This window comes from Cebus imitator, unplaced genomic scaffold (genome assembly GCF_001604975.1).
Source record: "Cebus imitator isolate Cc_AM_T3 unplaced genomic scaffold, Cebus_imitator-1.0 Scaffold229, whole genome shotgun sequence".
NCBI lineage: Eukaryota > Metazoa > Chordata > Mammalia > Primates > Cebidae > Cebus > Cebus imitator.
In genome coordinates, this window is record NW_016107544.1 from 2419968 (window position 1) to 2444129 (window position 24162).

A 24162-nucleotide genomic window follows, 5' to 3' on the forward strand; every position below is an offset into this window, starting at 1 on the left:
TTTTGTAGAGACAGGGTTTTTCCATGTTGCCCAGGCTGGTTTTGAACTCCTGGGTTCAAGCTATCTGCCTGCCTTGGCCTCCCAAAGAGCTGGGATTACATGGGTTAGCCACAGTGCCCACTGTGCGGTATGTAGAAACATTGTTTGATTGTAACATGGCTCCCTTCTCAACTTTATAGCATCAGCACCCACAGGGGAAGTGAGGGACCCTGGGCTGAGGCTTCATCAGCTTCATGGTGTATCTGCCTCTGACAGGCAATTGTGCAATTCACAATCCAGACATATTTGTTGAGCACTGTCAGAGACATTAAGTCTGGGTACTTATATCGAATGGACTTTCTTGATTCTTCTAGCCAGTTTCTGAGTATGAAAATATCAGAGCAGTAATCCTGAGTAGGAGTGATTGGGCCAAGAAGGGCATGGGCGTTTGGAAATGGCTTTTTGGTGTTTACTGTTGGAACAGCTTCATTTCTGAAACCTCAGCACTGCGTTTGTCCTGGCTGCCTGTGTTCATGACAGAATTATGCAGAACGATCAACTCTCCCCAAAATGCATCTTCAGTAGAACTAGCTGACTCATCATCAGAATTCTATGGTTTATCATAAGCAGGCTGAAGAATTATTGACTGACATCTTCCTGCTGCTCCATCTCATGGGCTCAAAGTACACATTTCTCATTTCTTCCCTTTCTGTTCATCTGCCTTGTCACCCATTTATCTCTGTGTCCTTGACGCCAAGGGCCTCAAAGCTCTGAGGCAGTGTGAATAAGCCAGAGCTGAGTGATCTGCTAGACCCCAAAGTGAGCTCCCGACTGCTTCTCATTTCACCTCCCCAAACAGAAATGCACCCACCCTTTGGAGGCTGTCCTTCCAGACCTGAAAGAATATCTGCTTCAGCCAGCTCATGAATCAAGGCTTGATTTTAAGGAGCAGGTGATAGGTGGCAATGCTGCTGTACCTGTAAATCAGAGTCACCATCAGTAGTGGGTTTGTGAATCTAGAAAGGGGAAAGGGTGGGAGAGGCAGATCCCTCATCCCGAGTCCTGGCTCTGCCACTTACAGCAGCATGACCTAGGGCAAGTTATCTAAACTCTCTGTGCCTCACCTCATGTGAAAAGTCAGGATAATAAATGTACCTACCTTATAGAATTTTAGTGAGGATTAATGAATTAAAGTTTATGCTTAGTCTGTTTTTTGTTGCTTATAACAAAATACTTGAAACTGGGAAATTTATAATAAATAACCAACCTACCTACCTTCCTTCCTTCCTTCCTTCCTTCCTTCCTCCCTCCCTTCCTCCCTCCCTCCCTTCCTCCCTCCCTCCCTTCCTTCCTGGTGGAGTTTTATTCTTTTCACCCAGGCTTGTGTGCAGTGGCATAATCTTGGCTCACTGTAACATCTGCCTCCCAGGTTCAAGCGATTCTCCTGCCTCAGCCTCTTAAATAGCTGGGATTACAGGTGCACACCACCACGCCCAGCTAATTTTTTTGTGTTTTTAGTAGAGATGGTTTTTTGCTATGTTGGCCAGGCTGGTCTCGAACTCCTGACTTCAGGTGATCCATCTGCCTCAGCCTCCCAAAGTGCTAGGATTATAGGTGTGAGCCACTGCACTGGCCACATTTATTTCCTACAGTTTTAGAGGCTGGAAAGTCCAAGGTTAAGCAGCACATCTGATGAGAGTTTTCTTGTTGGTGGGAACTCAGAGTTTTCTTGAGACAGGGTCTCACTCTGTCACTCAGGCTGGAGTGCAGTGGTGCTATCATGACTCATTGCAGCCTCAGCCTTCTAGGACCAAGTGATCCTCCCATCTCACCCTCCCAAGTAGCTGGGACCACAGGTGTGTGCCACCATGGCTGGTCTCAAACTCTTAGGCTTAAGTGATCCTCTGCAGAGTTCTGAGGTGGCACAGGGCATCACATGGCGAGGGGGCTGGGTGTGCTGGCTCAGATTTCCTTTCCTCTTCCTATAATACCATGAGACCCTCCCATGATAACCCATTAGCCTATTAGTTCATGGATCCATAAATGGGTTAATCCATTCATGATAGTAGAGCTCTTACAACCCAATCACATCTTAAGGAGCCCACTGCTCAATATTGCCACACTGGAGATGAAGTTTTAACATGAATTTCAGAGAAGACAACCATTCAAACCATAGCATCCTGTGAGCTATTGTTACTATGACTTCTGGGACTCCATATTGGTAACTTTATACTTCACAAAGGGGAAGGAGCTCTGTGAAGAATTATTTGCAACTCCTGTTTTATTTCCCAGTTTCCTGAGTTCTGCTTACCAAGGTGAAGTCAAGAGCTCTATTTGGCATTCCCTATGATGATTTCTGGGGTAGGCTGAATAATGGTGCCCCCAAAGAGATATTTGTGTCTTAATCTCTGGGAACCTTATATGTCCAAATGGGCTGGCAGATATGATTAAAGTAAGAATCTTGAGATGGGGAGATGATCCTGGGTTATCTGGGTAGGCCCTATGTGTAATTACAAGAACCCTTATAAAACAAAGACAGAGAGAAGGGAACGAGGCCATGTGAGCACAGAGGCAGAGACTGGCACGAGGTGGCCACAAGTCAACAAGTACAATTATTATGTATCAATTTCTCCAAAAAGAAATTCCTGGAGTCACCCGAAGCTGAAAGAGATAAGAAATGGATTCTCCCCTAGAGCCTCAGGAGGGAACACAGCCTTGCATACATCTTGAGCTTGGACTTCTGACCTCCAGAAATGTAAGAGAATACACTTACGTTGTTTTAGGCCACTCAGTCTCTGGTAATGTGTTTTGGTGGCTTTTACATGTATACAAGCAGACCAGGTATGATGGCTCATGCCTGTAATCAAGCACTTTGAGAGGCCAAGGGGGGAAGATTGCTTGAGGCCAAGAGTTCAAGACCAACCTGGCCAACACAGAGACCCTGTCTTTACTTTATGTATATAATAAATACAATCAGCCACTGGCAGTTACAGCTGATGGAACCAATGGAAACCACGAGGCAGAGTGTGATGTGTAGGCACTGCTGTTTCTGAGAACCGAGTCCAAAGGGTGCCCCCTAGGAATGGCCTTTCCCTTGCCCAGGAGGTAACCCTGGAAGTGGATGGTGTTAGGCTGGAGAGAGGTTCTTGCTTCTTCATCTCATCCCAAATTTTGAAACTTGGCTGCATGCTGAGCTCTTTAAATGGGTCTGACCAGCCAATGGAACAAAAGCCCAGTGCTCAGCCAGCTCCAAATTTGTGCTGCTGTGCCCTTCCTCTCTGGCTTTCTAGACCTTGCCCCCATACCTGCCCTAAGCACTCTTTGATTTCACCCCTCCCACACCCTCATGTAATAATCATCACCATCTAGAGCCCTCGCTCTGTGCCAGCACCTTTTATGAAGATTCACACGCGCTATTTCATGACTCTTTACAACAATCTCATAAGACAGGTCCATTGATAGCCCATTTTACAGATGAGGAAATTGACATAAGTCAGGAAAGGTCAAGGTCACCTGCCTGGTGAGTGGCAGGCACAGTGCAGTGATTTGGACCTGGCCAACTGGCTTCCTAGGCCACACTCTTCATCATGACCCTGTATGTCGACCACATCATAATCCATTTGGCACGTTCCTCATGTTGCAGCTCTGAGCCTAAGGCTCCCTTCTAACTGTCCAGGTCTCTTCCCCAGGGAGAGAGACCTGAGGTCCATAAATGCTGTGAGGGTGCTCAGTCTGGGCAGGGAGATCCTCAATGTAGACATTTTTCAGACACTTGGTGGGGGTATCACAGAAAATGTCAGTTACATGTAGTTGGGGACCTCGGGACAAAGCAACTTGCTTAATTGATGAAGAAATCAAGACTTGCGACTTGATGAAGAAATCTCAGATAAAATTAGGAATCAAAATATGATTGTTTTACATGGCCTTATCAAAGTAGCTAGACTTGCCCTGTTGATTTTGCTCAGCCCTGTGGATTTTGGATAGCCTAACAGATCTGAGTCAAAATGACCCCAGACTGAGCTAGCTGCTTAGGGCAGGCCAGGAGGGACATTCCAGGAGCTGGGATTCTGGCTTCAGTGAAAAATCTGCTTCTCTGCCCTCACAACAACTTTCAGACACCCTGGAGAAGAATGAAAGAATGATCCCTTGTCTAAGATGTCCCCAGAGACCAGTCAGGGAATTAGCAAATACTTTCTAGCCAGGCCACATTTCCCAGATTCTTGTTTTGGCTATAGAGCTAAGATCTAAAACATCTAGCTCCACACAAATAAACTTGGAAAGAGCTGCAAACTGTATCCACTCTGAGGGAGTGACCATGTACAGAAAGACAGTCAAAGCTTGCAGAAGTCCTGCCATGAAGCCTCCTGCTCAGAGGGCATCTCTGAAATCATTTCCTTACCTAGCACACACAAATTCCCCTCTATTCTGTATGGCACATGACACATTTTGGGAAACATGAAATATTAATGCTGGACTGCGGAGCTCCTCAGCCTAATTGTGATGTGATGATTCACAGCACAGGGGCCTCACAGCTGCAGAATCTTCCTTTATGCGGAACTGTTGCCTCCCTGCTATAGATCAGTGGTTCGCCACTGGGGGTCATTTTACCCCTCAGGGAACATCTGGCAATGTTTGGAGACATATTTCATTGTCATAGTTGGTGGGGAGAGTGCTGAGGGCTGTTGCAAACATTTTCCAATGCAAAGGACAGTCCTGCACAAGAGGAAATTATCTGGCCCCAAACGTCGGTAATGCTGAGGTTAGAAATCCTGGACTAGAGCCATAGAATAATGAGCAAATAAAGCACTTAATCCTCTGATGATGACCTGAAAATTGCTATGATGGATTTTGGATTCTATGTAACTTAATATTTTCCATAGACAGCATAAAAGTGTTCCTCAGAGCCTCCTCCACTTCTTCTATAGCTTCTGCACAGCAAAAAATTAAAAAAATGTTGCTTAATTGTTTAAAAAAAGAAAACCCATTTGAGTCAGCAAGCATTTAGTCATCAGACTTCTACCAACCTAACGAGTGTATTGATAAAACACTAACACACGTGTTAGTTGCAAAAGATGCAATATTGATTCATTTAAATGTGGTTCTTTTCAATCTTCCAACTGTGTAATCCTAAAATAAAGAAATACACATTTCACACCACACACACACACACACACACACTCTCTCTCTCTCTCCCTTAGCAAGTGACATTAGATAGATATGTGTCCTCTCTTTCTTCTACTATTTTCCTGAATGCAAAAAGCAGAAACGTGGTGTAAAGGCAATCCTCTGAGTGGATCAAGAAAAAGCAGGAACTAGTAATCTCAGTACTTTGGGAGGCTGAGGTGGGTGCATCATGAGGTCCAGAGTTTGAAATCAGCCTGGCCAGTATGGTGAAACCCCTTCTCTACTAAAAATACAAAAATTAGCGGGGCGTGGTGGCACACACCTGTAATCCCAGGTACTCAGGAGGCTGAGGCAGGAAAATCGCTTGAACCCGGTGGGGTGGAGTTTGCAGTGAGCTGAGATCACACCACTGCACTCCAGCCTGGGCAACAGAGTAACACTCTGTCTCAAAAAAAAAAAAAGAAAAGAAAAATCAGGAGCTGTAAAAATCCACCCACTGGGTCCTCTAATAATCAAAGATTTACCAGAATATATTTATTTTCAAAAGTGTCTGAATTCTGCCTTACTGCCTATCATACAGGCATGGGTATTTGAAAGAGAGAAAAATTTGAATGTTGGGAAATCTGCACATAGGTGGGTACAATAGGGGGTTGGGTTGGGGCACATACTTTCATGGTTCATAAGCAAATTTCCTTGTGGCTCACTCAGATTAAATTCTTTCAAGTCCTTGGCCTGTGAGCTGGTGCTAATTTGCGTGGTATTATTTTTTCCACCTGATTTGCAAACTGAGAGAATGACTGCAAATGTTGGCTTCTTTCTTCCTCAGCCTGATCAGTCACCCATGTGGTAGGATAATTTATTAAGATATTAATGTGTTTTTTGTTCTTCTGGAATTTTACCCACCCCTGTTCTCAGAAGATAGCTGCGCTTTTGTGTTCCTTGCCTCAGAGTGCATTTAGGATCCAGGACCACGTGGAAGTTTAGACAGGTAGCCAGGCTTCTCCCACTCCTTCCCTGGGTTTTTAAAAAACGTCTAGGCTCAGTGAAGGCATCTGCTAGGCAGGGGGATTTAACAGGGAATGTGGAAGTGCATAAAGAAACACAGAATTCTGGGGAGACATGAAGAGACTCCAAGGTTAGCAAAAGAAAGTTGCCTGGGGTCTTGTGTCTGGCCTGTTTCTTGGAGGTGACCCAATGTGCTGGGCAATGGCTAGGTGTGTAAAGAGAAAGACTCATTTTAGGCACCAGAAACCCAGCCTCAGCCAATAATCCTGCGCTTGAACTTGATGCAGAACCAACAATGCCATACCTGCAGGAGACCAAGTGATGGAACTGGGACTATGGGTCTTCCTCAAATGTTGTGCTAACAGAGGCTCTAAGGATATTGACCCAACACGAGATGCTTGGGGCAAGGAGCTCCAGTGATGACTCAGACTAAATTTCTAGCCAACCAGATAGAAGAGAGGGCCTAGAGTCCAAGGTGACTGGACTTTTGAAAAATAAACCAATTTTAATTTCACTTTTGAGTTTCTAGAGCAAAATCCGTCTGTATTCATTTACCTATTATGTTAGAGTAGGGTAGGTTCTGCCAGAGTAACAACTTAATCCTGAAATCTGAGTGGCTTAACATAACAAAAGCTTATTTCTCACTCATGCCACTTGTCTTATGAAGGTCAGTTGGGATTCTGCTCCACAGAATGACTCAGGGGCCCAGCTTGATGAACACACCAAGATCCCAACAAATGGCCTTCACAGTCACCCAGGCAAGAAAAGAGAGGAACTGGAAGATTAAGTGCCGGCTCTTCAGAGCTTTGGCAGGAAGCAACACAGGTCACATCAACTGACATCCCATTGGCTAGGACAAGTGGCTTGACCCCACTTAATTGCCAGCAGCTGAGGACACACGGGAGAACACGTGGATTTTGGTGAGCAGTAAATGTCTCTGCCACAGCCTCTTGGTACTTATTGAACATAGGATGTGTCTTTGATTGAATACTATTAATAATTTGCATTTGCATAAAGCTTGTTTTAAATGCATTTTTGGTTCTTTCCATGTATGATCTTATTCTCCTCCCCTGAAGCTCTTAAAGAAATTAAGGTTCACAAAGTGGGGGTAACAACATAATATGTGGAAAGGAGGACTAAAAGCCAGGGTTGTGACCTGAACTTTTTCTGCTCTTCACAGCGGCTACAGAGAACGAATGCTTTGTCAAGAATTTAATTTGAATTTCCTTGGAGCCTTCTTAAAGATGGTGGTGGTGGTGGGTGGGGGAAGGCACAGAACCTGATTAACTGTTTGCTATTGAGAAAGCAATGACTGTACCAAGATTTTACTGAGATTTTTGCGAAATGGGCTGGTTTCCTGACACAAACTCATTCCCTTCTCGTTAAAATACAATTGCTTCCTCTTCTGGGAGCTGGTTTTACGCTATGTTGCAATGAACCTCTTGTTTCCACTCCAGTTAACTGGGTCTGTAATCCCATCCTGACCTCATAGAACCACAGCCCTGGCTCAGCACTTGAGTCAAATCAGCCCAGAAAGGGCCATGGGGCTTCTGAGCTGGAGTGGCCCCAAATTGGAGGGGACTTGAATGAGAAGGGGCATATCATGGATTGTCCCAGGGTGGAAACCACTTGGACTTCTGCCCTGGTGAGCAAAAGTCATACTCAAGAGGAACCACTGTCCCAAAATGGGCCTACACTGTGAATGAGAAAAACAGCTACCTACCCCTTACATGGCACTCACACGGGGCCAGTTTTAAGCACTTTGCCATTTTAACTCATTTAACCCCCATAGAAACTCCTTATAAGGCCAGTATTATTATTATTACCTCCAATGTAAAGATATGGGAACCAGATACAGGCAGCACAAATGACACCTCCAAGCTGGCTCTGCTAGGACGAAGCAGCACTGTGATGAGACCCAAGTACGAAATCCGAAGATGGGTAAGATACTCCAATAATATTTTTCCCCCAATTGGGAAAGCCAAAAAATTTCTGGTATACACATAAGAAATATGGTGCATCAGGATGGTTGAGTCGGATAATTTTTAAAACATCTGATGCTTCTTGCCAACTTGCCCTCCAGAAACACAAAAGCAACCTATACTTCCAAAGCAGGAAATTGGGAGTAATTCTGCCTCGATCATCTCTGGGCCCTGATGCGAAGGGGTGTACTGTGACAGCACTGCCCATGAAGCCTCCTGGACACAAATCTCATCTCAAATTTGTTTCCAGGACCTGGGCTCAGATGCGAAAGTTACAGTGTTGAGTTTCAGCTCTGGAGTCGAAAATCTGTCTCTGAAATCCAGTTTCTTGAGTAACCTAGCCTGTCTAAGCCACTTTCTTCATCTGAAAATGAGTATAAGGACAGTACCTACTTATGGGGTTGTTGCAGGGGTTAAATGTGTGGTGTGTAACGTGGTCAGCACTGTGGTTAACACAGAGTAAGTGCTGCACAAGTGATACTTGCCATCAAAGCATCGCAAATTCACCAGAGGCATGGTTTGAAGGGAAAGTCTTCAGGGAGCAGAGACTAGCCTGTTTAACTGGTTTAATAAATGCTTTAGTAAAAGAAGTTGTTCCTAGAATCAGCAGAACTCCTGTCATTTCAAGGAAAGTCATTGAGAAACATGAGCTCAGCAGTTTGCACCAAGAAGGGTGTATGTGTGTATGAGGGGAAGGGGGGGCTAGTTTCCAAAATAAGTAGATTGATTGCATTCTGTCTTTTCTCCCCATTTGCAAGCATTAGGTAATTGATGGCAAAGTGACAGAGGAGAGATCAATATGTGTGTTTTCTCTCTCTAGAGGCATGAGATGTAGCTAAGTCAACTGAGGGCAATGGCTGGGCTGGAAGCACTGGTGCCTTTCCCTGGCAACAGGAGGCCACAAAAGCCATTTCTCCATCATCATCGACCCAAACATCAAACATAAATGGATAAGGCTGCATACTGATGAGTATCAAATAACCTGTAAAGAATATTAAAGCATAATCAACTAGTAGTTGTTTTATGATCAGTGCTGTAGGGAACCAGGCACCCTGCTCAGTGCATTCTGTACATGATCTGACTCCATCCTCCCAGCCACCTCTTGAGGTACATATTACATCCCACTTTATAAACCAGGAAACTGAGGCTTGGAGGAAATGAGCCTTGGCCCTACATAGCGCTTATGTGGAAGAGCCGGGATTTAAACCCAGAGCTGCCTGACTGCCAACACTCTCTTATCCATTCATTTACCAAACATTTACTGAGTACCTACTATATACAAATAGCATTTTAGATACTGAGGTTACAATGATGAAGACACAAAGAAGCCTCCATCCTTCTATTAGGTTTCTGTTGCCGCCCTAACAAATGACCACAAACTTAGTGACTTAAATAACACAAAAAAGTATTCTCTCCAAAAAAAAGTTCTGGAGTCTGAGAGTTTGAAATCAAGGTATCACAGGACAGTGCTCCTTCTGGGGACTCTAGCAGAAAGCCCTGTTTGCTGCTTCTGTCTTCTGATGGCTACTGGTGTTCCTCAGCCTGTGACCCCCTCACTCTGCTCTCTGTCTTTGCGGTCACATTGCCTCCTCCTCTTCTGTCTATGTGTAATCTCCTTCTGCCTTTCTCATATAAGGACATTTGCCATGGAACTTATGGGTCACTGGGTAAGTCAGGTTGATCTCCTCAACTCAAGAGTCTTAATTAAATCTGTAAAGACCTGCTTTTTTTAACTATATAAGATGATAGTCACAGGTTCTGGGGATTAGGACACGAATATCATTTGGGGAGCCATTACTCAGCCTAACCCAAGGGCCATCCTAGGGAATGCAAAATAGAGCTACCACTCAACCCAATTCGACCCTTGAAGAGTTTAAGATCTGGCTGGGTACGGTGGCTCACGCCTATAATCTCAGTACTGTAAGAGGCTGAGGTGGGTGGATCACTTGAGGCCAGGAGTTTGAGACCAGCGTGACCAACATGGTGAAACCCTGTCTCTACTAAAAATATCAAAATTATCTGGGCATGGTGGTGCACACCCATAATCTCAGCTACTTGGGAAGCTGAGGCAGGAGAATCGCTTGAACCCAGGAGTTGGAGGCTGCAGTGAGCCAAGATCATGCCACTGTACTCCAGCCTAGAATGAGCCTCCATCTCAACAAAACAAAACAAAACAGAAAACAACTCCCACCACCCCCGACGCTGCCACAAAATAAAAGAGTTAAGATCTAATGAGGCTATACACTAAGCAAACCAATACACAGAAAGGCATTAGGGGATGTTAAAAGCCCAGCTGAAAATAAAACAGGGCTCGGTTAAGACAACATCTGGGACCCCTGTGGGTCAGCAGGACAGGAAAGCTCTCTCTCAGTGGGCCATTTTGAAAGTGGACCCAAAGGACAAGAAGAAGCCAGCTGATATCTTCACGTCTTCAGCAGGGTCCAACCATTCTGGTTCATCAGCTTACTAATTCTTGTTTACCTGAATGAGTAAACAATAGTTCTGGATAAGTTGGCATAGCATCTCCTGCCAGAAGAATGAGGAAGAAGCATTTTCCTATATGCAAATAAAATGGCTTTAATATCATAAACTGCAAGCAGCCTTAACAGACCACTGTCTTTCTGTAACTGCTAAAAAGAACTGCTGCAGCCCAATTGCTATAAATTCTAGCTCATCATATTTGGCTGACTTCCCCCGCCTTTTAATGAGTTTATACCTAATAACAGAACAGAATGTCATCTCATTGAGTTACCTGGGGTGTACATTTTGCAACAAGTTAAACCCAGAGAGGCCACTGGTAAGTTACGCTGATTAATTTAGGCATTCAATGGTTGCTTTATTGATGTTTTTTAATACCTAAAGTGGGTGTTTGGTTACAGTCTCTTGGAATATTTTTCCAGCCCAAAATTTTGCAGCCACATTCCATGGCATGTGGGTTTGAGGTATTGATTACCCACTGGCTCACTTGTCACAGCAGAGTCAAAGGTATTGTCTGAGGGGAATCTAGGCTGGCCCTTCGACCTGTGGCTTCCCTGTAGGCAGAGGTCAGTGACTTTGAGTTTGCTTGCCTATCCTGTTTGACTCCATGACCTCATAAAAAGCCGTTTGTTCTTACCTCCAAGTTTAGTTCACTGGTAAGTATATTTCTCTGTACTTAATGACAATCCTGAAAAACTGCACCTGAGGTGCTTCTGAAAGTTTTATCCTAAATGCACTGCCACTCAAAGTCAATGAAAAGCCCTGCTAAAAAAAAAAAAAAAAATCCAGGTTCATGGAGGACTGCCCAAAGAATATGCCTGCTGCCCTTTCCTCTGGAGCTTCAGCAACTTAAATTCTCTCCTGCGATGAGATAAGCCAGTAGGCTTGATCATCACCATGACTGTGAATGGGTGGGGCAGTGCCTGGGACATGATTTTGGAATTTGCTGGGGGGCACAGTGCTAGCAGAGAGACTCACTAAGAGCCATCACTGGGTAACTCCCCTACGGATGTGATGAAGGATACTAGCCCTGACACCACATGGTGTCCTCTCTTGAAGGAAGTGAGTTGAAAAGGACAAGGAAGGTATTTCTCTGCCTAGTCACTACCAGGAATTACTGTGCTCTTCCTGGGTCACTAGCTGTTTTTTACCTGATAGGCATGATTGGTGGCTCCCCACCAAGCAGAGCTGACTCTGGTGGGAATGTTCTCATGGCAAGTGCTCTGAGAAGGTCCTCACTCTTGGCCCCACTGGTCTTGTGAATCCTTCTTTTTCCTTTGACCCACTTTTCTCAACTATTTTATATTGTGATATATCAAAATTATTTTGTGATGTATCTAAAAGATTAACTCTTGGATATAGACATTGGTATAATCTACTAAATAATCTTTTATCTAAAAGATTACAAATTATTTACAAGAACTTCAACATATGAATTTGGAGGGACACAATTCAGTCTATACCAGCCTCATTAGGTTTTTGGAGAGTTGTATTCAATTTCTTTCACTTCAACATATGGGAAGGGGTCTTACCACTGTCAGCCGTCTGCCCACTGCTGGACAACTCGCCAGCAGAAGGGATTTCCCTTGAGCTTTTGCTCAGTAGAAAATAACTAAATTGTGTAGACCACCTTCTCTTCAACGGCAAGGATTCCTGAATCTCTCCAGATGGCCTTGATCTATGTTGGTCAACAGAGTATGGCAAAAATGACATTTAACAGGTTCTGGCCTGCACTTCAAAAGCCTGTGGAGGCTTCTATGCTCTTGTGGAACCCTGTTGCCACCATATGAACAAGTCTGGATTAGCCTCCTGGAGAATGAGACGCCAGGGCCATGTGGAGCCAAGATCACCATTCCAGCCTAGAACCCAGTCATGGAAGGCAGTACAGCCAAGATCAGCAGAACCAATGTAGTAGCTGACTACAGATGCCTGAGTAAGTCCAACAGAAGAACCATTCCACTGAACCTAGCCCAAAGTGCTGACCTGCAGAATCAGGGGTTAAAAAAGTGGTTCTTGTTTTAAATCACTAAGTTTTGGAATGGTTTGTCATACAGCAAAAGCCAACAGTACACAGAGCCTAAAAGATACTCTCTTAGGCATAAGGGGTTGAAGCATTGGAGAAGCCATGGAAAGGAGTTATCAGAGACCATGCTCTTACTAGTGATGATAGCTTGGGGTTGGGGGGAAGGGGGCCAGGAGGCTTGGGTTTGGGCACATCAATTTTGGAGACAGGGAGGAAGTTTACTCTACTCTCAAATATTCCAAATCGGTGACTTAAAAAAAATTTCTAAAAGTGGAAGATTCTTTTCAAAAGAAATCTTATAAAGAACCCCCAACATATAAAATAGATACAATTTGTAATTTATTGCTATAAATCTAACTTATATGGTCAAATATATAAAATCATTTTAAAAATTAATCAATGAGAACAAGAGGGATAATAGGATTATTAACTCAAGCATTCAAAATTGGATGTAAGGGAGACAGGCATAATCTTAGTTTAGCACCAATCAATTTCTATATATAATTTTGGTAGCAGAGTATTGAATATCCTGATAAACATCTGTAAGTAGTGGCAGCAGGAAACAGCTTTAAAAGCTGTTAAACAGCTCACTTTGCAATCTCAGGATACTTCTCAATTAAACAAAGATGAGAGGAGAAGCCATCTGTCAGCACAGTTACTGGAGGCAGGATTATAACAATGCATAACACAATTGGGTGTAGATTTTCTTAAATTATATAAAAATTATCTTAAAATATATGTTTTCAAAGTGAAAATTTGATCAATCATTTGCAGAAACTGTGAAGCACCTCCCAGAAGTTCATGAAGCACACTTGGTAAATTGATATTTCATTAGGGTAGACTTCGAGGAGGAGATCCTGGTTGAAGATGTGCAAAGCTTGGAAAACAGAGTGGCAAAGAGGCCTCAGGAGCCACAGACTCCCCATCTTCCTTTCAAAAGCAGGAACTGAGGCTTGGGAAAGAAAGCACTTTTCTTAGAACTCACACACAGGTATCTTCACTCTCAGTTGAGATACCTTTTTTCAGGAGAAAGAGACATGAACCTGTGAAGGAGCTGGGTCACCGCCAATTTCTTTTTTATGCTCCCACCAAAAGGCTAAAGTTGCTTTAAGAGAATGCCCAAATAAAGATTCCTATTTCCTTGGGAGGATTTTAATAGCTGGTATAAAAAGTCTGCACATGTGAATTTATGATTGAATTTGCATTTAAAAAGTTTTATTAAAACCTTAGAGCAGCAGCCATAAGTCATACAGTCATACAGCCATACAGTCAGTGGCTGTAGCAGACGTAGTTGAGAAACTTTCTGGTAACATGTTAGTCACTAAAGCCCCTCCACCACCCTGTCAGTCTGCATTTCCAGCCTGGTTTTGGGGAACTGCTCTTCCTGACCCTGAGCCACGTGTTTCCAATGACTCTGCCTCCCTGGCATCAGTGATTGGTTGGAGGGTGGGCATCAGCCTCCATCTGGGCCAGTCATAGCCCTCTAAAGCTGGGCTGTATTCCCAGACCTGGCCAATGAGCATCTTTGCCCACAATCTTTCCTTTTGGAAATCGGAGAAACCTTTTCTCCCTAGTCCACAGGCTTTGGGGACATGGACCACAGGAAGGGATGAAGACAAGCAGATGAACTATGGAAAGAGAGGGTAGCGGCAAAGACACAGAGTCCAAGGACTCTTTAATGCTGTGAAGGCAGTCAGTTCCTCCTGCCCTTACTGAAGTTTGGTTACCGAGTCTCTACATTTCCTAGTTTGAATTGGGTTTCTGTCACATGAAACTGCAGAATCCTGATGAATGTGGGGAATACTTAAAAAATGACTTACTTGCTAGTGATAGAGACAGGAGACAGTCAAGGGTCGCTGGCGAAATCCCACCTTCAAGTCTAAGACAGCCTGAAAGCTGAAAAACAGGACTGATGGTCCCAGACGAAGCTCTCCTTTTCTCAACTGATTCTTTCTGAATCATGCCCACCTGCGTACTGGGAGAATGGGGTGGAGCCTGGGAAGGTCATCCGGTTTGCAGTGGGGAGGAGCCTGGCCTCTCCTGTTCCTGTGTGGTGACCTAGGATTCAATCTGTGAGGTTGGAAACTTGCTAGTAGGACTCTTACTCTGCTGAGAGTTAGCTTTTTTCCTTTTTGCCCAATAAATTTCGTTTCCTCACCCTTCTATGTGTGCGCGAGCCTCATCTTTCCTGGTGGTGTGACAAGAGCCGGTTTTAGCTGAAGTAAGGAGAAAGTTCTGCAACACTAGGAAATGAACATATGCACAGGATGCAGATTTTGCATGAAACTTAAGGGAAAAACGGACCTCACCACCTGAATTCAGTGGGATCCAATGACCCCCATTACAAAACTCCTGCAATGAAACTTTGGTAACAAGGGGCTGGATTTGATTTTGGAATTGAGGTTGGCCAATCTAACTTTTCTCCTGTCTCTGAGTGCTTAGGGCTGTGTAGAATGTGAAAATAAGCAGCTACTGGTTGTGCATAATTCTGAGCTATGTATTAACTATGAATGGGGTTAAAAAAAAGTGCATGAGTCAGCTGTGAAGGCAGATAGACTTTCCCTATGGGATTTATGACTATTCAGCCACTGAGGAAAATCAATAAGAATTATACAAATTCCATTTCAACTGGTGAAACTGAGACCCTGTAAGGAAACTCAAATTGGCCAGGAGAGACCATCTGCTCCTCCGTATATCTGTCATTTTGGTTGGTATCATCAAAAATATTTACCTACAACCTATGGAGCTCGACCCAGGCGTTGACAATTGAAGGCATATTTGCAATCTGAGAGCTGCACTTAACTTGCCAGGGCTGAGCAGCTCTGTTTTTCTTCAGTGGATGTCTTTCCTAGCCCATCAACCTCTCCCAAGCTTTTAAAAATCTCATCTCTTTCCAGGCCACCTTGTTTTTTATGATCCAGCTTCTCAGTCCATGTATCCTGTGCCAACGCTTCTTAAATTTCTCTTTTACTTTCCATATTTTGCTGAATGTTATTACAGGCTCTTGGCTTCTTAGGAACTGTACTCCTTTACTATTCTGTATTCCCTGGGGCTTCTTAAATTTATTATCTGGCTTATTGCTAGTGAATTCAATAAAACAGGCATTTCCCTGGGAACTGACTTTGCCTGTTGCTCAAGCCTGAGCCTACTGGCTGCCCCCAGTGCTTGGTCTCCAAAGCCAGGCAGCAGGGATTGAATGTCATGGATGCTGCCATCTCCACAGCACTCAAACTCAGATCTGTCCTGATTTCACATTTCCACTACAGGACGTTCTGCCAAGGGACAGGGCACAAAAAGAGCTAAGCCTTTTTTTCTGTACTGTGGTTTTCATTAAGTGCATATGTGTGTGCCTGCCTATAATAACAGGTAAGAACTGATGTCTAGTAACTTCTGTTCTGCTACAGCTGCAGCTGTTTAGAATGTTATCCTCACTTGGCTTTTAGCCATATGCAAGCCTACTTCAGCAGAATCCACAGGCTCTCATCAGCCTCTAGCTTAATGAATAATTACAAAAAATACAGGTCAGCACCTGCTGAGGGGCAGAGCAGGGATTGCTTTGGCTTAGTCAAGGTCTCTGTGTTTCCCATTTTTCTTTAATGCAAGATTTCTTGGCTGCTCCTCCTCAGAAAGCACGGGAAGCTGAAGAAATTCCCTCTTCCTGGCAAATGATGCTTTCTCAACTTTCCTTCTTGGCTTTTTTTTTAACTTTGATTTTATTTAGGCTACTGCAATAAGAGCACTCCACATCCAAATTTCAGAATGTCACAGCAGGGTGGTTTTGCTCTAGATTTCTACAGGGAGCAGTAGACAAGTGGGATGATTTTACAGTTGGAATTGTTTTTGTTCAAGGCTGTTTTCAGAGACAATAATAGGCCATGGGCTAACAGCCCCCAAATCCTGGTGTCATCTGTTTCCAATTATTTGTTCCACAGATATTTACTCTGGCTCTGAAACAGCTATATTAGAGTGACCAGGACAAGCTGGGGGCTTTCCATGTCAAGGGCAAGTGACCATTCCTTGTCACATGAAGCGCCGACAGCTTCCATGGAGTTACAGCTGGGCATAGTGGACACTCAAAAAATAATATGGTATACACGGAGAGGATGTATATAGTCAGGGAGGAACCACAGTGGGGAATGGTAGTCAGAAAAGCCTTCCCAAAGGAGGAAAAGCTGGGATGTCTGGGCATCAGAGGACATAGGGTGGTGAAGCTGGTGGTTAAGAGCATGGATTCTGAAGCCAGACCCTTTGGGTATAAACGCCGCCCATGGTTTTCCAGCTGCCTGACTTTGGGCAGGTTATATAACCTTCTCATTTCCAGTTTCCTCTACAAAACAAAATAAACAGAAGCACTGTATTTGTTTTCTATTGCTGTATAACAGAGTACCACAAACCTAGTAACTTAAAACAACATGCATTAATTAGCTCACAGTTTTTTAGGTCAGATGTCCAGCTTGGTGTGGCTATACCTTTTGCACAGGGACTTAGAAAGCTGAATTTAAGGTGGTAGCTAGGTTGATTTCTCATCTGGAGGTTCTGGTGAAAAAATCTGCTTCCACGCTCATTCTTGTTGGTGGCAGAATTCATTTCCTTGTGGCTGTCAGACTGTAGTCCCTGCTTTCTTGCTGGCTGTCAGCTGGGGCCAATCTTAGCCTAAAGGTTGCGCCTATCCCTTGCCACGTGGCCCCTCCATCTTCAGTCAGCAATGGCTCATCAAATCCTTATTCCTCTTTGACGCTCTCACTTTCTCTCCTTTGATCAGCCCAAGAATACTCTCTGCTTTAAATGGTTCACGGATTAAATCATGCTAATGGGATAATCTCCATATTCCAAGGGTAACTGGTATGGAGCTTTAATTACATGTGCAAAATCCCTTTACAGCTATACCTGTATAAGCAGTGGGCTGAACTAGGAGAAGTGTGTATGCCAGGGCTGGAAATCCTGGAAGGCTGTCTTGGAATTCCATCTACCACAAGCATCTATTTCTACAGAGGTTATAAGACCTAAAATAAGTATGTAATGTGCCTGGCACATAGTAAGCATGTTTCAGGTAGAAGGATTTGCATGTAAAAAATTAGCAACTTGGGTTCTCAGAATTGATGAGAACTTGGTTGGGATGAAAGAAGAATATTGTTGGGAACAATGGAACAGCCTCTGGTTCTCAGCTGAAGGGCTTCATTTTGATATATTATGAAGCAGGAAGTGCCTGTCTTTCTTGGATGAATGATGCCGATGTTCTCCCTGATTTAGATTTTTGCTGTGGCAACAGCAGTGAGGATGGGCTTTGGAATGAGGGGAAAAAAAACCTGACAATGGCCTTCTGGACTGGCCATCTCAGAAACCATCGGCTTGGAGCTTTTGACTGTGAGAGGAGTGGAGAGATTTCCTCTAGCTACAAATTCAGGGATTCAGAAACCACTAAAATAATATCTTTTCCAAAACTAGTCCAGCAAGGCTCTAATTGGGAGAAATGGGAAATGGAAGTCAGGCTCCTCACCCCCTCTACTAGCCACACACGGGCCATGGTGGACGTCCACTTCCAAATCACAGGAGGCCACTTCCTGTCTTAGCCTAGGATTGTTGGCGGGAGAATCTGACAAGGAGCCAAGGCCCTGTTGACTCTGGTAGAGAAGCAAATGGCCACCATCCATGAGTAAGAACTTGGATTTTCATCCAGCCTGCAGGTTGAACTGCCTGTTCACAAGTAATCTAGGTTCAGAGCGTTCTAGGGCAAGCACAAGATAAGCAGGACAGAGATAAAAAGATGGGGGTGAGAATGGAGAGGTTGTATTTTTCCTTCAACAGATGCTGCGGGGGGCTGGGGCAGGGAGGAGCTTACCTTCCCCAAGCTCCTAGATTAGGCAATTCTTACTTCTAGCTGAATTCCTTTTCGTCTCTCCTGACTTCTTCTCCCCCTTCTCCTCTATCTGCCTTGGCTTCTGGATCTTCTCAAAGCATCCCCCAGAAAAACTTCAGCCAATTTACTCCCTTTGACCAACTGTCATTTTTGAAAAGCTGCCCAGTCTCTTTGCTGTGATTTTCAAAGAGAGACCCAGGACTAGGTTTTCTTTCAGTGACAGCAATAGGTAGGAGGATGGCGGTGGCAGCGGGGCGGTGGGGGTGGGGCGGCGGGAGAAGACAGGAACTTTTGATGTGGGAAACCCCCTCGTCCTCCCCCACCACTTTTCTAAGAAATGCTGAATCTGTAATTTCAAGATAATATAACCTTCCTGACATCTGAGGAAGATGTCAAGATAGAAGAGAAAGCAAAAACTCATGGTTGTGTTGTAGCTACTGGAGTTTCTGCACTAAGGAGATCTGACCCTGTTTGACCTTGCCTGTCAAGACCAGAGGGTTACAGAGAAACTGACCAAAGATATGTGGCCAAAAGGCCAATGATATGTGAGCAAAACTGGCCAAGCTGATCAATTCTGACGTATCAAAAGACAGCTGTTGTCCGATTTGGGCAGCTTGTGGGCCAGGGAAGAAATTGGAAGCTCGGGGTATAAGAATGTAAAGGAGAGAAAAAATGTGAACCATCACCTGTGCTCCAAGTAAGCCTGCCTGCCCTGCGTCATCACTTATTAAAGCAAAGGACTAACAGCAGCACAATTCTGGCTTGTTCGTTTATGGCCTGAAATAGTGAAGACTTCCTTTTTCTTCTTCCCTGTGCTCTTTCTTCGTCACTATTCAAGACAGATGCCAAATGTGTCATCACGCTTGATGGAGCCTGGCGTTGGCTCGCTGGCTGTGATCAGCAGCTGACCACCTGACAGAAGCACTTTCCCTGATTACATTTTTAACTTGGATTGTGCCACACTTAGTTACATTCTTTGGGGGAAAAGAAAGGAAGGGAGGGAAGAACAGTGAGTGAAGGAGGTTTGCAGAAAGCTTCAGGGCCAGATAACATAGACAGCACACCTTAAAAATCATGTCTTCCCATTTGTGACTTAACTAAATGTCTAAATGTTGATAACCAGTGAACAAATATTAATTGAAAACTCAAGATGTTCAAAACAGTACAAATGTCATCTTCCATTGTGTGAAATCAAAAAGGAAAGTGTGGGTGAGTGGGGAGGTGGGGAGACACACCATTACCTACCTCTTACTGGTAATGAGCTTGCATTACCTACCTCTTACTGGTAATGAGCTTGAATTGTGGAAAGACACTTTCTGACTTCATACCATTTCTTATTAGTATGATGGTCAAAATTACAAAAAAAAAAGTCATTCAGACTAATGGTCTTTTCTGGGCAAGTGGCGAAGAACATGAATTTGGCTTATTTTATTCTCTGCACCTCTCCTGGTGTGGCGGACAGTTTGCTGATACAATTATTTTGGATAGCACTTCATGTTTACTATTGGCATGGTGGCATCCACATTTTTTTTTTTTTTTTGAGATGGAGTCTTGCTCTGTTGCCCAGGCTGGAGTACAGTGGCACGACCTCTGCTCATGCAACTTCCACCTCCCGGGTTCAAGCGATTCTTCTGCTTCAGCCTGCTGAGTAGCTGGAATTACAGGTGCCCGCCACCATGTCCAACTAATTTTTGTATTTTTAATAGCGATTGGATTTCACCATTTTGACCAAACTGGCCTTGAATCCCTGACCTCAGGTGATCTGCCTGCCTCAGCCTCTCAAAGTGCTGGGATTACAGGTGTGAGCCACTGCACCTGGCCCACATGTGTTTATAAATCACTAGATTTTAAATATTGGCAGGGCTACAAACAAGAAGAGCTTGTCCGTGCAAGAGGAAACAATTAGCAAGATCCTTCATTCTTTCTTCCTCTGCTGTCCATTCTAATAATTTGTCTGGTGCTGGGATCTGGGGGTGTCCTCGGCCCTGTACATTGTAGCAGGACCCGGGTCTACATCAGCACTGCTACAACCTCATATTCGGCAGGGAGCACTCTCATTTAAGGTAATGAATGACTCCCTCTCACAATAGAACTCTGAGCTAGTGAATCTTCCGTGTTTTTTCCCCCTGAGACAAGGTCTCACTAAGCTGGAGTGCAGTGGTACAATCACAGCTCACTGCAGCCTCAACCTCCTAGGCTCAAGCAATCCTTCTGTCTCAGTCCTTCAAGTAACTAGGACTACAGGTGTGTGTCACCACCTGCTATTTATTTTTATTTTTATTTTGTTTGTTGAGACAGAGTCTTGATCTGTTGTCCAGGCTGGAGTGCAGTCACGTAATCTTGGCTCACCACAACCTCCACCTCCTGGGTTTAAGTGATCCTCCTGCCTCAGCCTCCTGAGTAGCTGGGACAACAGGTGTGCGCCACCATGTCTGGCTAATTGTTGTAATTTTTTTTTTTTTTTTTTTTTTTTGAGACGGAGTTTCACTCATGTTACCCAGGCTGGAGTGCAATGGCGCGATCTCGGCTCACCGCAACCTCCGCCTCCTGGGTTCAGGCAATTCTCCTGCCTCAGCCTCCTGAGTAGCTGGGATTACAGGCACGCACCACCATGCCCAGCTAATTTTTTGTATTTTTTTAGTAGAGACGGGGTTTCACCATGTTGACCAGGATGGTCTCGATCTCTTGACCTTGTGATCCACCCGCCTCAGCCTCTCAAAGTGCTGGGGTTACAGGTGTGAGCCACAGCGCCCGGACTATTTTTTTTTGTAAACACGGCATCTTGTTATGTTGCCCAAGCTTGTCTTGAACCCCTGGGATCAAGTGATCCTCCCTCTGCCTCTGCATCTCAAAGTGGTGGGATTACAGCTATGAGCCACCCTGCTCAGCCTTGTGTTTCATTTTAACCCTGATATAAGTAACAACACATCTCCTTATTAACATCTTCATGTTAAGGTTTACAATACTGTTTGGGTGGAGGGAGAGGGATCTCGGCCTCTGAGGTCCAGTTTTAACATTTTTAAGTGCAGCGGATCCTCCTGTTATGGCCCATAGACCCTGCTTGGGAAAGTGACACATTTGACCAACCACACAAAACCACTCTGTGACCTATGAATATAGCAAGGCCACCAGTCCCCCCTTGATCTTCTGTTAAATGACTAAGATCATTTCTGGTCAGTAAGTATGTGTGTTTTTGTGAGGTTTTTTTTTTTTTTTTTGGTCTTTGTTGACACATAATGGTGTGGAAATCAAACTTAAACCTGATTGTAGAACAGCTTGGTGAGAAAGATTTTTGCTTTTCTGCCATTATACTCCCCTGGACTTTGCTTTGGGTCCAAAGCAACATGATGAAGTTTAAGGCCACAGGAATGTGCCTAAATGAATGCTGATTACATTTACAAAAGCAAGTGACTTTGTCTACAGTCTTGCATTCTCAAATCCACAGTAGACATGTAGATGCTTTCTCTAATGGCAAAATTTCCTGGTTCACTAATCCAGACTTCCATGTTATTGATGAAATAAAGATAATATTGAAAATGAGAGTGTCTGAGAAGCAATCTCAAACTGCCTTTTATTACTGCACACAATTAACAATGGAATTGAGAATCACTTTCTTTCTAAAATAAAATCATGAGCCATAGACTTGCTACTGAAATTGACCACAGTGATTCAGCCAATCACTCAACTTCTTTGCCAAATTTTTCTGAAGGTTTTTTTTTTTTCTCCCTCCAATCTCAGCATTACCGAATAATGAGCAAACAGTTAAATTGGCCCAACTCTGAGTTTCAAGAGAGATTTATGGTCTGTTCATCCTCCGGAGGGACGATAAAACCACCAGTGACATCTTACTTTGAAATCTCTTGTATTAAGTAAAGAGACGGGTGCGGTGCGCTAGTGAACTCTGCATGTGAGTGGTATTTAGACAAGTTCTGTACTTCAAAGCAGAGTCATTAACTCATAGGGAGGCTTTCTGCCATTAGCAAGGGATCTCACTAATGACCAATGCTGCCTTCCCCAACACCTCCATCCTTTTCCAAAAAGATTCTTCTTAACTTTATCCTAAATATATTTGATATTTTTTCCTCTGTATTTTGCTTTGGGTTTTAAAAATTCCCTGGCAGATTTTTATCTCCTCTGTGGAAGCATCAAGCTGCAAATCCAAGTCAATCCAAATCACCAGAATAATACAAGATGATAAAACTGCCTTCAAGTTCTAATACTTGCTGCAGGGGTCCAAGCCGCGTTTTAAACGTGAACAATGGGGTGGCTGCGGCAGAGAACTGACCATTTACTTCCTGCCTCAGGTGACCCCCTTGTGATCTCTGACACTGGGCAGAGGGAAAGGGAAAGGACGGGGTTTTGGGGAGAAGCACGCTTTTTGGGAAGCGGCCAGGTTTACCCAAAGAGCCCAGTTAAGTGCTAAATTACAACTAGCTCTGGAGTCGCCCTATTTGGGGCCTCATTCTGGAAACCCCCAAGTCCAGCGGCGGCTTCCTCCACATCAGGACAGAGAGAGGGGATTGGGAGTCGACGAGGGAGCAGGATTGGGGCTCCAGGACGACCCAGGCGCTCAAGGAGAGGGGCTGAGAGGGTTTCCTCGCGGCGCGGCTGCACAGAAACTTTTTCCTGGCACTCTCTGACTCCGGGACTGGAGTCTGCAACAGCTGGTGGGGTTCGGGTGGGGAACACACCTTACGCCCAGCGCCAGAGCTGGAGCCTTGGGTGGAGCCGCCGCAGCCCTGGGCCGGGGGCGGCAGGGGACTCGAGACCCTGGCGCTGGGAGGCCCCTGCTAGAGCGCCGGTTCTCCCGCGTCGCGGACGGGGTCCTCACCTGTTCCAGCGGGCCACCTTCCTCCGGTAATACCGCAGCGCCTCCTGGCTGGCCAGGAGCGAGTCCTCGGGTCCCACGAGAGGCGGCTCCTCAGCGACGTTGTACAGCGGGTGGGTAAAGAGGGCCTGGAGCTTGGAGCCCGAGTCTCTGCGGCTGCCGCCAGCCGGCTCAGTCCGGGTCCCGGCTCGGGAAAAGTTGTGCACGATCGTGCCGGGGTCCGAGGCGGCTGCGGCAGAGTCCGGCGCGGGCAGGTAGGCGCGGCCGGCGCACGGGCACCCCCGCGGGCGCTCCCGGGGCCGCAGCTGGCGCTGCACTTGGGGCCAGAGGTGGAAGTAGAGGTCGGCGGAGAGCAGCGCGCCCAGCAGCAGCAGGGTCAGCAAGCGGCCCCGGCGCAGCCCGGGCATGGCCCAGCCGGGGCGCGGGGCGCCGGGGCGTGCCGGCCGAGGGGGCGCCTCCGCGGCTGGGCCGGCCGTCTCCCGGGTCCCGGGGCGCGGGCAGAAGAGGCGCCTGGAGTCCCGCGGGCGAGCTGGGGTCGAGGGGACCGGAATGCTCCCCGCGCGGGCTAGTGCCTTGTGGAGGGGTGTAGCTCCTGAACTTGGGGACCAGGTGCACGGAGCGCCGGGGCTCTCGGTGTCAGCGGGCGTCGCTTCTCCGCACCGAGTAAGCCAAGGGAATGGGGTTCCCCGGGTGCCCGGTTCTTGCGCCTTTTCTCCCCTGCGCCCGCCCGCCCGGGCGCCCGCGGCAGGTGAAGGGCCCCGGGGCTTTGGCACCGGCTGTCACGGCGGGCGGACGGGCGACGGGGCAGGGGGCAACCTCGAAGAGGCGCGCAGAGGGTGGGCGGAGGCAGCCGGCTGCGGAGCCCGGGGAGTCTCTCCCGAGGATG

The 24162-nt window shown here is 45.6% G+C and overlaps 1 protein-coding gene across 1 annotated transcript in view; it reads right to left on the minus strand.

The window, feature by feature from the left end:
* The window catches only part of FAM20A (FAM20A golgi associated secretory pathway pseudokinase), a 62354-nt gene extending 38584 nt beyond the window's left edge, over nucleotides 1-23770 (minus strand). Inside the window, exon 1 of the mRNA XM_017497352.2 lies at nucleotides 23280-23770. Within this exon, the coding sequence (XP_017352841.1) occupies nucleotides 23280-23683 (404 nt within the window). The 5' untranslated portion in view covers nucleotides 23684-23770. The remainder of the gene's footprint in view (nucleotides 1-23279) is intronic.
* Nucleotides 23771-24162: the final 392 nt, after the last annotated feature.